This window comes from Oncorhynchus clarkii, chromosome 2 (genome assembly GCF_045791955.1).
Source record: "Oncorhynchus clarkii lewisi isolate Uvic-CL-2024 chromosome 2, UVic_Ocla_1.0, whole genome shotgun sequence".
NCBI classification, from domain to species: Eukaryota; Metazoa; Chordata; class Actinopteri; order Salmoniformes; family Salmonidae; genus Oncorhynchus; species Oncorhynchus clarkii.
The window spans coordinates 95,387,718-95,404,941 of record NC_092148.1 but is presented as its reverse complement, the minus strand read 5'-3'; the positions used below and the strand labels follow the sequence as shown (position 1 = coordinate 95,404,941).

Genomic DNA, 17,224 nt, shown 5'->3' with positions numbered 1-17,224 from the left:
TAGCCAGGATACAACAGGATACACCAGGGACATAGCCAGGATACACTAGGACATAGCCAGGATACACCAGGATACACCAGGGACATAGCCAGGATACACCAGGGACATAGCCAGGATACACCAGGACACACCAGGACATAGCCAGGATACACCAGGGACATAGCCAGGATACACCAGGACATGGTCAGGATACACCAGGGACATAGCCAGGATACACCAGGATACACCAGGGACATAGCCAGGATATACCAGGGACATAGCCAGGATACACCAGGACATAGCCAGGATACACCAGGACATAGCCAGGATACACCAGGATACACCAGGGAGATAGCCAGGATACACCAGGACATAGCCAGGATACACCAGGATACACCAGGGACATAGCCAGGATACACCAGGACATAGCCAGGATACACCAGGACATAGCCAGGATACACCAGGATACACCAGGGACATAGCCAGGATACACCAGGGACATAGCCAGGATACAACAGGATACACCAGGGACATAGCCAGGATACACCAGGACATAGCCAGGATACACCAGGATACACCAGGGACATAGCCAGGATACACCAGGGACATAGCCAGGATACACCAGGGACATAGCCAGGATACACCAGGACACACCAGGACATAGCCAGGATACACCAGGGACATAGCCAGGATACACCAGGACATGGTCAGGATACACCAGGGACATAGCCAGGATACACCAGGATACACCAGGGACATAGCCAGGATACACCAGGACATAGCCAGGATACACCAGGATACACCAGGACATAGCCAGGATGCACCAGGACACACCAGGACATAGCCAGGATACACCAGGACATAGTCAGGATACACCAGGACATAGCCAGGATACACCACGACATAGCCAGGATACACCAGGACATAGCCAGGATACACCAGGACATAGCCAGGATACACCAGGACATAGTCAGGATACACCAGGGACATAGCCAGGATACACCAGGATATACCAGGGACATAGCCAGGATATACCAGGGACATAGCCAGGATACACCAGGACATAGCCAGGATACACCAGGACATAGCCAGGATACACCAGGATACACCAGGGACATAGCCAGGATACACCAGGACATAGCCAGGATACACCAGGGACATAGCCAGGATACACCAGGACATAGCCAGGATACACCAGGACACACCAGGATACACCAGGACACACCAGGGACATAGCCAGGATACACCAGGACATAGCCAGGATATACCAGGGCATCGCCAGGATACACCAGGGAGAGAGCCAGGATACACCAGGACATAGCCAGGATACACCAGGACATAGCCAGGATACACTAGGGACATAGCCAGGATACACCAGGATACACCAGGGACATAGCCAGGATACACCAGGATACACCAGGGACATAGCCAGGATACACCAGGGACATAGCCAGGATACACCAGGACATAGCCAGGATACACCAGGGACATAGCCAGGATATACCAGGGACATAGCCAGGATACACCAGGACATAGCCAGGATACACCAGGACATAGCCAGGATACACCAGGATACACCAGGGACATAGCCAGGATACACCAGGACATAGCCAGGATACACCAGGACATAGCCAGGATACACCAGGACATAGCCAGGATACACCAGGGACATAGCCAGGATACAACAGGATACACCAGGGACATAGCCAGGATACACCAGGACATAGCCAGGATACACCAGGATACACCAGGGACATAGCCAGGATACACCAGGGACATAGCCAGGATACACCAGGGACATAGCCAGGATACACCAGGACACACCAGGACATAGCCAGGATACACCAGGGACATAGCCAGGATACACCAGGACATGGTCAGGATACACCAGGGACATAGCCAGGATACACCAGGACATAGCCAGGATACACCAGGATACACCATGACATAGCCAGGATGCACCAGGACACACCAGGACATAGTCAGGATACACCATGACATAGTCAGGATACACCAGGACATAGCCAGGATACACCAGGACATAGCCAGGATACACCAGGACATAGCCAGGATACACCAGGACATAGCCAGGATACACCAGGACATAGTCAGGATACACCAGGGACATAGCCAGGATACACCAGGACATAGCCAGGATATACCAGGGACATAGCCAGGATACACCAGGACATAGCCAGGATACACCAGGATACACCAGGGACATAGCCAGGATACACCAGGACATAGCCAGGATACACCAGGACATAGCCAGGATACAACAGGATACACCAGGGACATAGCCAGGATACACCAGGGACATAGCCAGGATACACCAGGGACATAGCCAGGATACAACAGGATACACCAGGGACATAGCCAGGATACAGCAGGACATAGCCAGGATACACCAGGATACACCAGGGACATAGCCAGGATACACCAGGGACATAGCCAGGATACACCAGGGACATAGCCAGGATACAACAGGATACACCAGGGACATAGCCAGGATACACCAGGACATAGCCAGGATACACCAGGATACACCAGGGACATAGCCAGGATACACCAGGGACATAGCCAGGATACACCAGGGACATAGCCAGGATACACCAGGACACACCAGGACATAGCCAGGATACACCAGGGACATAGCCAGGATACACCAGGACATGGTCAGGTTACACCAGGGACATAGCCAGGATACACCAGGATACACCAGGGACATAGCCAGGATATACCAGGGACATAGCCAGGATACACCAGGACATAGCCAGGATACACCAGGACATAGCCAGGATACACCAGGATACACCAGGGAGATAGCCAGGATACACCAGGACATAGCCAGGATACACCAGGATACACCAGGGACATAGCCAGGATACACCAGGACATAGCCAGGATACACCAGGACATAGCCAGGATACACCAGGATACACCAGGGACATAGCCAGGATACACCAGGGACATAGCCAGGATACAACAGGAAACACCAGGGACATAGCCAGGATACACCAGGACATAGCCAGGATACACCAGGATACACCAGGGACATAGCCAGGATACACCAGGGACATAGCCAGGATACACCAGGGACATAGCCAGGATACACCAGGACACACCAGGACATAGCCAGGATACACCAGGGACATAGCCAGGATACACCAGGACATGGTCAGGATACACCAGGGACATAGCCAGGATACACCAGGATACACCAGGGACATAGCCAGGATACACCAGGACATAGCCAGGATACACCAGGATACACCAGGACATAGCCAGGATGCACCAGGACACACCAGGACATAGCCAGGATACACCAGGACATAGTCAGGATACACCAGGACATAGCCAGGATACACCACGACATAGCCAGGATACACCAGGACATAGCCAGGATACACCAGGACATAGCCAGGATACACCAGGACATAGTCAGGATACACCAGGGACATAGCCAGGATACACCAGGATACACCAGGACATAGCCAGGATATACCAGGGACATAGCCAGGATACACCAGGACATAGCCAGGATACACCAGGACATAGCCAGGATACACCAGGATACACCAGGGACATAGCCAGGATACACCAGGACATAGCCAGGATACACCAGGGACATAGCCAGGATACACCAGGACATAGCCAGGATACACCAGGACATAGCCAGGATACACCAGGATACACCAGGGACATAGCCAGGATACACCAGGGACATAGCCAGGATACACCAGGGACATAGCCAGGATACACCAGGGACATAGCCAGGATATACCAGGACATAGCCAGGATACACCAGGATACACCAGGGACATAGCCAGGATACACCAGGGACATAGCCAGGATACACCAGGACACACCAGGACATAGCCAGGATACACCAGGGACATAGCCAGGATACACCAGGACATGGTCAGGATACACCAGGGACATAGCCAGGATACACCAGGACATGGTCAGGATACACCAGGGACATAGCCAGGATACACCAGGATACACCAGGGACATAGCCAGGATACACCAGGATACACCAGGACATAGCCAGGATGCACCAGGACACACCAGGACATAGTCAGGATACACCAGGACATAGTCAGGATACACCAGGACATAGCCAGGATACACCACGACATAGCCAGGATACACCAGGACATAGCCAGGATACACCAGGACATAGCCAGGATACACCAGGACATAGTCAGGATACACCAGGGACATAGCCAGGATACACCAGGACATAGCCAGGATATACCAGGGACATAGCCAGGATACACCAGGACATAGCCAGGATACACCAGGACATAGCCAGGATACACCAGGATACACCAGGGACATAGCCAGGATACACCAGGACATAGCCAGGATACACCAGGGACATAGCCAGGATACACCAGGACATAGCCAGGATACACCAGGACATAGCCAGGATACACCAGGGACATAGCCAGGATACACCAGGGACATAGCCAGGATACACCAGGGACATAGCCAGGATACACCAGGACATAGCCAGGATACACCAGGATACACCAGGGACATAGCCAGGATACACCAGGGACATAGCCAGGATACACCAGGGACATAGCCAGGATACACCAGGACACACCAGGACATAGCCAGGATACACCAGGGACATAGCCAGGATACACCAGGACATGGTCAGGATACACCAGGGACATAGCCAGGATACACCAGGATACACCAGGGACATAGCCAGGATACACCAGGACATAGCCTGGATACACCAGGACATAGCCAGGATGCACCAGGACACACCAGGACATAGCCAGGATACACCAGGACATAGTCAGGATACACCAGGACATAGCCAGGATACACCAGGACATAGCCAGGATACACCAGGACATAGCCAGGATACACCAGGACATAGTCAGGATACACCAGGGACATAGCCAGGATACACCAGGACATAGTCAGGATACACCAGGACATAGTCAGGATACACCAGGACATAGCCAGGATACACCAGGACATAGCCAGGATACACCAGGACATAGCCAGGATACACCAGGACATAGCCAGGATATACCAGGGCATAGCCAGGATACACCAGGACATAGTCAGGATACACCAGGACATAGCCAGGATCCACCAGGATCCACCAGGGAAATAGCCAGGATACACCAGGACATAGCCAGGATACACCAGGATACACCAGGGACATAGCCAGGATACACCAGGACACACCAGTATACACCAGGACATAGCCAGGATACACCAGGACATAGCCAGGGACTTAGCCAGGATACACCAGGGACATAGCCAGGATACACCAGGGCATAGCCAGGATATACCAGGGACATAGCCAGGATACACCAGGATACACCAGGACATAGCCAGGATACACCAGGACACACCAGGATACACCAGGACACACCAGGGACATAGCCAGGATACACCAGGACATAGCCAGGATATACCAGGGCATCGCCAGGATACACCAGGGAGAGAGCCAGGATACACCAGGACATAGCCAGGATACACCAGGACATAGCCAGGATACACTAGGGACATAGCCAGGATACACCAGGATACACCAGGGACATAGCCAGGATACACCAGGATACACCAGGGACATAGCCAGGATACACCAGGGACATAGCCAGGATACACCAGGACATAGCCAGGATACACCAGGGACATAGCCAGGATATACCAGGGACATAGCCAGGATACACCAGGACATAGCCAGGATACACCAGGACATAGCCAGGATACACCAGGGACATAGCCAGGATACACCAGGATACACCAGGGACATAGCCAGGATACACCAGGACATAGCCAGGATACACCAGGATACACCAGGGACATAGCCAGGATACACCAGGGACATAGCCAGGATACACCAGGGACATAGCCAGGATACAACAGGATACACCAGGGACATAGCCAGGATACACCAGGACATAGCCAGGATACACCAGGGACATAGCCAGGATACACCAGGGACATAGCCAGGATACACCAGGGACATAGCCAGGATACACCAGGGACATAGCCAGGATACACCAGGACATAACCAGGATACACCAGGGACATAGCCAGGATACACCAGGGACATAGCCAGGATACACCAGGACATAGCCAGGATACACCAGGATACACAATGGCATAGCCAGGATACACCAGGATACACCAGGACATAGCCAGGATACACCGGGATACACCAGGGACATAGCCAGGATACACCAGGATACACCAGGGACATAGCCAGGATACACCAGGGACATAGCCAGGATACACCAGGACATAGCCAGGATACACCAGGATACACCAGGGCATAGCCAGGATACACCAGGACATAGCCAGGATACACCAGGGACATAGCCAGGATACACCAGGACACACCAGGACACAGCCATCAGGGAAGTGTGTGCAGAACCTCGTGGACTAAATAGACAGTCATATTAACAGAGTGATTAACTATTTGGTGCATCTGATTCAGAACTGGAGTTTCCTGTCTGAACCGGCTGCTTGATCTCTTCGTCTGCCATCCAAACTGATTTAACACTGAAACATAGAGTGGCTAAAAAACGTATTTCACAAGGAAGCACCAGCCATACGCTATTTATGTGGCTGTTGTAGGGAATATGAAGTAGGGAATATGCTGTAGAGAATATGCTGTAGAGAATATGCTTTAGGGAATATGCTGTGGGAAATATGCTATAGAGAATATGCTGTAGGGGTTATGCTATAGAGAATATGCTGTAGGGAATATGCTGTAGAGAATATGCTGTAGGGGAATATGCTGTAGGGGTTATGCTGTAGATCAGGGGTTATGCTGTAGGGAATATGCTGTAGAGAATATGCTGTAGGGGAATATGCTGTAGGGGTTATGCTGTAGATCAGGGGTTATGCTGTAGGGAATATGCTGTAGAGAATATGCTGTAGGGGAATATGCTGTAGGGGTTATGCTGTAGATCAGGGGTTATGCTGTAGGGAATATGCTGTAGGGGTTATGCTGTAGGGAATATGCTGTAGAGAATATGCTGTAGACCAGGGGTTATGCTATAGAGAATATGCTGTAGAGAACATGCTGTAGAGAATATCCTGTAGGGAATATGCTGTAGGGAATATGCTGTAGAGAATATGCTGTAGGGGTTATGCTGTAGGGAATATGCTGTAGAGAATATGCTGTAGAGAATATGCTGTAGGGGTTATGCTGTAGATCAGGGGTTATGCTGTAGAGAATATGCTGTAGAGAATATGCTGTAGGGAATATGCTGTAGAGAATATGATGTAGGGGTTATGCTGTAGATCAGGGTTTATGCTGTAGAGAATATGCTGTAGAGGTTATGCTGTAGAGAATATGCTGTAGGGAATATGCTGTAGAGAATATGATGTAGGGGTTATGCTGTAGATCAAGGTTTATGCTGTAGGGAATATGCTGTAGGGTATATGATGTAGGGGTTATGCTGTAGATCAGGGGTTATGCTGTGGGGAATATGCTGTAGATCAGGGGTTATGCTGTAGGGAATATGCTGTAGGGGGTTATGCTGTGGGGAATATGCTGTAGGGAATATGCTGTAGAAAATATGCTGTAGGGAATATGCTGTAGATCAGGGGTTATGCTGTAGGGAATATGCTGTAGGGGTTATGCTGTGGGGAATATGCTGTAGGGAATATGCTGTAGAAAATATGCTGTAGGGAATAGCATATGGAATATGCTGTAGATCAGGGGTTATGCTGTAGGGAATATTATGCTGTAGGGAATATGCTGTAGGGGTTATGCTGTAGGGGTTATGCTGTAGGGAATATGCTGTGGGGAATATGCTGTGGGGAATATGCTGTAGACCAGGGGTTCCCAAACATTTTTGCCCCACGACCCCATTTGTGACCCTCACCCATGTGAACAAAAATTATGTAATTAACAGCCAATGTTGACTTTTTTTATTTAGAGCTGTGACTGTCATTGAAAAACATTAACAGTATTTCTGATTGTCTTCTCTACAAATGGACATTAACTGCTGTGAGTGTCCCTCACAGCTAACGTCCATTTGGAGAGCAAAGGTTGGGGAGTTTTTGAGTCAGAGTTTCCTCTTGATTGCTAGATATTGAATAAATGATTTGTTTAACAGTGTTATCTGACAAAGGCATTGCTGTTCGTTTCTGTTCCTCTGCCTCCCAACTCATTGTTTTCACCATATCAATTGCGGCCGGTAATATCAAAGTCTCTGCTATAGTGTGTAGTTTCATATTGTAGCTAGTCATTCACCATGGGAATGATTCAAGTGCAACAGTGTGGCCGTTAAATTGGAATCATTTTCATTTAGATGTTTTAAGTAAACCACATTTACATTCTTTTGAGATACAAAGAAGATATTATAATATATTTTTTTAGTGTTTATTTATATATATATATCTTTTGGGGGCGGGGGGTTGCAAATTCTCCCACGACCCCATTTTCATAGCAGTCGCGACCCCTGGTTTGGGAACCACTGCTGTAGGGCAGAGGCTGTATTTATTATTGTCAATAAGTCTGGTTGTATTCCCAGCTCATCCTGTGGACGCAGACTGGATGACCCCACAGTGACCTCAACAACAGGAACTGGAAGTAGCTTCTCTGCTGGACTCAGTCGTCTCAACATCCTAGTGGCCCAGAGGTGGGTGATTGGTTCTTTCTCATGTCTTTCATTGATCTGAAAGAACTGTCCAGGTGAACGCTAAGCCTGATGACCAGCTTCCATCATGTACAGGGCTAAGCCTGATGACCAGCTTCCATCATGTACAGGGCTAAGCCTAATGACCAGCTTCCATCATGTACAGGGCTAAGCCTGATGACCAGCTTCCATCATGTACAGGGCTAAGCTTGATGACCAGCTTCCATCATGTACAGGGCTAAGCCTAATGACCAGCTTCCATCATGTACAGGGCTAACTAAGCTTGATGACCAGCTTCCATCATGTACAGGGCTAAGCCTAATGACCAGCTTCCATCATGTACAGGGCTAAGCTTGATGACCAGCTTCCATCATGTACAGGGCTAAGCCTAATGACCAGCTTCCATCATGTACAGGGCTAAGCCTAATGACCAGCTTCCATCATGTACAGGGCTAAGCCTAATGACCAGCTTCCATCATGTACAGGGCTAAGCCTGATGACCAGCTTCCATCATGTACAGGGCTAAGCCTGATGACCAGCTTCCATCATGTACAGGGCTAAGCCTAATGACCAGCTTCCATCATGTACAGGGCCTTCAGAAAGTATTCCCGCCCCTTTAACTTTTTCCACATTTTGTTGTTACAGCCTGAACATAAACATAGTAATATAAATGACAGAGTGAAAAGAAGGAAGTCTGTACAGAATAAAAAATATTCAAAAACATGCATCCTGTTTGCAACAAGTCACTAAAGTCATACTGCAACAACAACAAAAAAGGCAACATGCATTTTTTTGTCCTCAACACAAAGCGTGATGTTTGGGGAAAATCCAACACAACACATTACTGAGTACAACTCTTCACATTTTCAAGCTGCATCATGTTATGGCTATGCTTGTCATCAGCAAGGACTAAAGAGTTTTTTTTAGGATAAAAATTAACGGGAATAGTGCTAAGCACAGGCAAAATTCTAGAGGAAGACTTGGTTCAGTCTGCTTTCCAACAGTCACTGGGAGACAAATTCACCTTTAATTTAAAAAAAATGATTTATTTTATTTTTACCTTTTATTTAACTAGGTAGGCCAGTTGAGAACACGTTCTCATTTACAACTGCGACTTGGCCAAGATAAAGCAAAGCAGTGCGACACAAACAACAACAGAGTTAGACATGGGATAAACAAACGTACTATCAATAATACAATAGAAAATATGTGTACAGTGTGTGCAAACGGCATGAGGAGGTAAGGCAATAAACAGGTCATAGTAGCGAAGTAATTACAATTTAGCAGTTAATTAAGTTAACAATTTAGCAATTAACACTGAAGTGATAGATGTCCAGATGAGGATGTGCAAGTAGAAATACTGGTGTGCAAAAAAGTGAATAAAAACAACATGGGGATGAGGTAGGTGGTTGGATGGGCTATTTATAGATTGGCTGTGTACAGCTGCAGCGATCGGTTAGCTGCTCTGACAGCCGATGTTTAAAGTTAGCGAGGGAGATATAAGTCTCCAACTTCAGTGATTTGTGCAATTCGTTCCAGTCATTGGCATCAGAGAACTGGAAGGAAAGGCGGCCAAAGGAGGTGTTGGCTTTGGGGATGACCAGTGAGATATACCTGCTGGAGCGCGTGCTAGGGGAGGGTGCTGCTATGGTGACCAGTGAGCTGAGATAAGGCGGAGCTTTACCTAGCAAAGACTTGTAGATGACCTGGAGCCAGTGGGTTTGGCGACGGATGTGTAGTGAGGGCCAACCAACGAGAGCGTACAGGTCGCAGTGGTGGGTAGTGTATGGGGCTTTGGTGACAAAATGGATGGCACTGTGATAGACTGCTTCCAATTTGTTGAGTAGAGTGTTGGAGGCTATTTTGTAAATGACATCGCCGAAGTCGAGGATTGGTAGGATAGTCAGTTTTACGAGGATATGTTTGACAGCGTGAGTGAAGGATGCTTTGATGCGAAATAGGAAGCCGATTCTAGATTTAATTTAGGATTGGAGATGTGAGTCTGAAAGGAGAGTTGACAGTCTAGCCAGACACCTACAGTCGAAGTCTGAAGTTTACGTACACCTTAGACAAACACATTTAAACTCAGTTTTTCACAATTCCTGACATTTAATCCAAGTAAAAATTCCCTGTCTTAGGTCAGTTAGGATCACCACTTTATTTTAAGAATGTGAAATGTCAGAATAATAGTAGAGAGAATTATATATTTCAGCTTTTATTTCTTTCATCACATTCCCAGTGGGTCAGAAGTCTACATACACTCAATTAGTATTTGGTAACATTGCCTTTAAATTGTTTAACTTGGGTCACATGTTTCGGGTAGCCTTCCACAAGCTTCCCACAATAAGTTTGGTGAATTTTGGCCCATTCCTCCTGACAGAGCTGGTGTAACTGAGTCAGGTTTGTAGGTCTCCTCGCTCACACATGCTTTTTCAGTTCTGCCCACACATTTTCTATATGATTGAGGTCAGGGCTTTGTGATGGCCACACCAATACCTTGACTTTGTTGTCCTTAAGCCATTTTGCCATAACTTTGGAAGTATGCTTGGGGTCATTGTCCATTTGGAAGACCCATTTACGACCAAGCTTTAACTTCCTGACTGATGTCTTGAGATGTTGCTTCAATATATCCACGTCATTTTTCTGTCTCATGATGCCATCTATTTTGTGAAGTGCACCAGTCCCTCCTGCAGCAAAGCACCCCCACAACATGATGCTGCCACCCCCGTGCTTCACCGTTGGGATTGTGTTCTTCGGCTTGCAAGCCTCCCCCTTTTTCCTCCAAACATAACGATGGTCATTATGGCCGAACAGTTTTATTTTTCATCAGACCAGAGGACATTTCTCCAAAAAGTACGATCTTTGCCCCCATGTGCAGTTGCAAACCGTAGTCTGGCTTTTTTATGGTGGTTTTGGAGCAGTTGCTTCTTCCTTGCTGAGCGACCTTTCAGGTTATGTCGATATAGGACTCGTTTTACTGTGGATATAGATACTTTTGTACCTGTTTCCTCCAGCATCTTCACAAGGTCCTTTGCTGTTGTTCTGGGATTGATTTGCACTTTTCGCACCAAAGTACGTTCATCTCTAAGAGACAGAACGCGTCTCCTTCCTGAGTGGTATGACGGCTGCGTGTTCCCATGGTGTTTATACTGACTCAAATGATGGCAATTAGCCTATCAGAAGCTTCTAAAGCCATGACATCATTTTCTGGAATTTTCCAAGCTGTTTAAAGGCACAGTCAACTGTATGTAAACTTCTGACCCACTAGTATTGTGATACAGTGAATTATAAGTTAAATAATCTGTGTGTAAACAAGTGTTGGAAAAATGACTTGTGTCATAAACAAAGTAGGTGTCCTAACCGACTTGCCAAAACTATAGTTTGTTAACAAGAAATTTGTGGAGTGGTTGAAAAATGAGATTTAATGACTCCAACTTACAAGTGTATGTAAGTTTCTGACTTCAACTGTAGGTATTTGTACATATATTCTAAGTCAGAACAGTCCAGAGTAGTGATGCTGGACGGGAAGGTGCGGGCAGGGATCGGTTGAAAAGCATGCATTTAGTTTTACTAGTGTTTAAGAGCAGTTGGAGGCCACGGAAGGAGAGTTGTAATGGCATTGAAGCTCGTCTGGAGGTTAGTTAACACATTTTACAATGTCTGTGGAACTTGTTCAGTTTGTCTCAGTTGTTGAAATATTTACACACGTTAAGTTTGCTAAAAATGAACGCAGTTGACAGTGAGAGGAGGTTTCTTTTTTTGCTGAGTTATATATTTATTTATTTAACATTTTTCCTTCTACTTGTGTAGACAAAAAATGACAATTAACCATTTTAAATTCAAGCTGTAACACAACAAAATTTGTTAAAAGTCAAGGAGTGTGAAAACTCTCTGAAGACTCTGTATACTTCACCTCAAGTCTTTTCCAATTGGTGCTGATGAAGGGAAGTAGACGAGGAGAGGGGAGGAGGAGATTACAGGCAAGGACAGGGGAGGAGATGGGGCGGAGGCGAGGACAGGGGAGGAGGAGAAGACAGGCAAGGGCAGGGGAGGAGTGGGAGGGCACAGGGGAGGAGGAGGAGGAGGAGGAGAGGACGTGGGAGGGCACAGGGGAGGAGGAGGAGGAGGAGGGGAAGAGGAGGAGAGGACAGGCAAGGACAGGGGAGGAGTGGGAGGGCACGGGAGGAGGAGGAGGAGGGGAAGAGGACAGGGGAGGAGTGGGAGGGCACAGGGGCGGAGGAGGAGGGGAAGAGGAGGAGGAGAGGACAGGGGAGGAGTGGGAGGGCACAGGGGAGGAGGAGGGGAAGAGGACAGGGGAGGAGTGGAGGACAGGGAAGGAGACGCAGAGGGGTGGAGACTGGGAGAGGACAGACTTTTGTAGTGTCTGTTTAAAAACGTATCAAAACCATTTATCTGCCATGCAACCCTAAGCCCTTTATCTCCCTCAGACTGGCTCAGGAGCAGGCAGAGAAGAAGAAGGAGCAGTGTTCTGTCACCTCCAACTCTGTCACCACGACGACCGGCGGTGACTTGGAGACAAAGCAGAGGCGCAAGTGAGTCTGTTTGCCATGACGACAGCGATACAGAGGCAGTCTGTTTAATGGATGTTTGACCTCTTAACCACTGGCGTGCTGGGAGTGTTTGCCTGCAGTTGTAGTTGAGTGTTGGTGAATGGTTTATAGTTGAGGTCATCTGCAGTGCCAATGTCTGGTGTAACAGTGGAGACTGCCAACTCTGGGCCATGCATGGTCACCTGTGATGGGGGTTCAAATCGCTGATCTACAAGTTTTCAATTTTGTCCATTTCTGTTTCCCACTTACCTTTCTATCTGTCTAAATAAAATCCACTTACCTTTCTGTCTGTCTAAATAAAACCCATTTACCTTTCTATCTGTCTAAATAAAACCCACTTACTTTTCTGTCTGAATACATAAAACCCACTTACCTTTCTGTCTGAATAAATGTAGATTAATGTAGTTATATATTTATAAATATTGTCATATATTTATGAATTTAGTTAAATGTAGATGAATGTAGTCCTTATTATAAATGTAGTCATAGATTTATATATGTAGTTAAATGTAAGATGAATGTCTTTACATAATTATAGTGTAGTTAAATGAAGATAAATGTAGTTATGTTCTGTGTTCCCCTCTGCTCCTATCTGTAGTCATAGATTTATAAATGTAGATGAATGTATTCATATAGATTTATAAATGTAGATGAATGTAGTCATATAGATTTATACATGTAGATGAATGTAGTCATATAGATTTATAAATGTAGATGAATGTAGTCATATAGATTTATAAATGTAGATGAATGTAGTCATAGATTTATAAATGTAGATGAATGTAGTCATATAGATTTATAAATTTAGATGAATGTAGTCATATAGATTTATAAATGTAGATGAATGTAGTCATATAGATTTATAAATGAAGATGAATGTAGTCATAGATTTATAAATGTAGATGAATGTAGTTAAATGTAGTTATGTTCTGTGTTCCCCTCTGCTCCTATCTGTAGTCATATAGATTTATAAATGTAGATGAATGTAGTCATATAGATTTATAAATGTAGATGAATGTAGTTAAATGTAGTTATGTTCTGTGTTCCCCTCTGCTCCTATCTGTAGTCATATAGATTTATAAATGTAGATGAATGTAGTCATATAGATTTATAAATGTAGAGGAATGTAGTCCTATAGATTTATAAATGTAGATGAATGTAGTCATATAGATTTATAAATGTAGATGAATGTAGTTAAATGTAATTATATTCTGTGTTCCCCTCTGCTCCTATCTGTAGTCATATAGATTTATAAATGTAGATGAATGTAGTCATATAGATTTATAAATGTAGAGGAATGTAGTCCTATAGATTTATAAATGTAGATGAATGTAGTCATATAGATTTATAAATGTAGATGAATGTAGTTAAATGCAATTATATTCTGTGTTCCCCTCTGCTCCTATCTGTAGTCATATATTTATAAATGTAGATGAATGTAGTCATATAATTGTATAAATGTAGATGAATGTAGTCATAGATTTATAAATGTAGATGCATGTAGTCATAGATTTATAAATGTAGATGCATGTAGACATATAGATTTATAAATGTAGATGAATGTAGTCATATAGATTTATAAATGAAGATGAATGTAGTCATAGATTTATAAATGTAGATGAATGTAGTCATAGATTTATAAATGTAGATGAATGTAGTCATAGATTTATAAATGTAGATGCATGTAGTCATAGATTTATAAATGTAGATGCATGTAGACATATAGATTTATAAATGTAGATGAATGTAGTCATATAGATTTATAAATGAAGATGCATGTAGACATATAGATTTATAAATGAAGATGCATGTAGACATATAGATTTATAAATGTAGATGAATGTAGTCATATAGATTTATAAATGAAGATGAATGTAGTCATAGATTTATAAATGTAGATGAATGTAGTTAAATGTAGTTATGTTCTGTGTTCCCCTCTGCTCCTATCTGTAGTCATATAGATTTATAAATGTAGATGAATGTAGTCATATAGATTTATAAATGTAGAGGAATGTAGTCCTATAGATTTATAAATTTAGATGAATGTAGTCATATAGATTTATAAATGAAGATGCATGTAGACATATAGATGTATAAATGTAGATGAATGTAGTCATATAGATTTATAAATGTAGATGAATGTAGTTGAATGTAGTTATGTTCTGTGTTCCCCTCTGCTCCTATCTGTAGTCATATAGATTTATAAATGTAGATGAATGTAGTCATATAGATTTATAAATGTAGATGAATGTAGTCAGAAATAATAAATGTAGATGAATGTAGTCAGATTTATAAATGTAGATGAATGTAGTCATATAGATTTATAAATGTAGATGAATGTAGTCATATAGATTTATAAATGTAGATGAATGTAGTCATATAGATTTATAAATGTAGATGAATGTAGTCATATAGATTTATAAATGTAGATGAATGTAGTCATATAGATTTATAAATGTAGATGAATGTAGTCATATAGATTTATAAATGTATAAATGTAGATGAATGTAGTCATATAGATTTATAAATGAAGATGAATGTAGTCATATAAATTTATAAATGTAGATGAATGTAGTCATATAGATTTATAAATGTAGATGAATATAGTCATATAGATTTATAAATGTAGATGAATGTAGTCATAAATTTATAAATGTAGATGAATGTAGTCATATAGATTTATAAATGTAGATTAATGTAGTCATATAGATTTATAAATGTAGATGAATGTAGTCATATAGATTTATAAATGTAGATGCATATAGTCATATAGATTTATAAATGTAGATGAATGTAGTCATATAGATTTATAAATGTAGATGAATGTAGTCATATAGATTTATAAATGTAGATTAATGTAGTCATATAGATTTATAAATGTAGATGAATGTAGTCATATAGATTTATAAATGTAGAGGAATGTAGTCATAGATTTATAAATGTAGATGAATGTAGTCATATAGATGTAGATGCATGTAGTTATGTTCACACATTGGGATCAGATGGGAGATGTCTAAATGGTGTGGTGTGTTATGGGTAATGTTCTGTGTTCCCCGGTCCAGATCCTACTTGACCCCGGTTCGTGATGAGGAGGCGGAGGCTCAGAGGAAGGCTCGATCCAGACACGCCAGACAGTCACGACGATCCACTCAGGTAGGCCCACCTGCCGAGACATTTACATTTAAGGCTCGCCAGACAGATTTATTTATTTTTATTTCACCTTTATTTAACCAGGGAAGCCAGTTGAGAACAAGTTTTCATTTACAACTTCGACCTGGCCAAGATAAAGCAAAGCAGTGCGACAAAAACAACAACACAGAGTTTCACATAAACAAACGTACAGTCAATAACACAATAGAAAAGTCTGTATACAGTGTGTGCAAATGTAGAAGAGTAGGGAGGTAGGCAATAAATAGGCCATAGAGGCAAAATAATTACAATTTAGCATCAATACTGGAGTGATAGATGTGCAGATGATGATGTGCAAGTAGAGATACTGGGGTGCAAAGGAGCAAGAGGGTAAGTAATAATATGGGGATGAGGTAGTCGGGTGGGCTATTTACAGATGGGCTGTGTACAGGTACAGTACTATCTGTAAGCTGCTTAAAGTTAGAGAGGGAGATATACAGTTGAAGTCAGAAGTTTACATACACTTATGTTGGAGTCATTAAAACTAGTTTTTCAACCACTCCACAAATTTCTTGTTAACAAACTATAGTTTTGGCAAGTCGGTTAGGACATCTACTTTATGCTTAAACACAAGTAATTTTTCCAACAATTGTTTACAGACAAATTATTTAACTTATAATTCACTGTATCACAATTCCAGTGGGTCAGAAGTTTACATACACTAAGTTGACTGTGCCTTTAAACAGCTTGGAAAATTCCAGAAAATGATGTCATGGCTTTAGAAGCTTCTGATAGGCTAATTGCCATCATTTGAGTCAATTGGAGGTGTACCTGTGGATGTATTTCAAGGCCTACCTTCAAACTCAGTACATCTTTGCTTGCATCATGGGAAAATCAAAAGAAATCAGCCAA

General features: G+C 43.9%; 1 protein-coding gene across 1 annotated transcript in view; it reads left to right on the top strand.

The window, feature by feature from the left end:
• Positions 1–17,224, top strand: part of LOC139383309 (protein phosphatase 1 regulatory subunit 12A-like) — a 71,461-nt gene that overhangs the window by 41,605 nt on the left and 12,632 nt on the right. Inside the window, exons 13-15 of the mRNA XM_071127791.1 lie at positions 8,508–8,615; positions 13,061–13,165; positions 16,246–16,336. Coding sequence (XP_070983892.1) covers positions 8,508–8,615; positions 13,061–13,165; positions 16,246–16,336 — 304 coding nt within the window. The remainder of the gene's footprint in view (positions 1–8,507; positions 8,616–13,060; positions 13,166–16,245; positions 16,337–17,224) is intronic.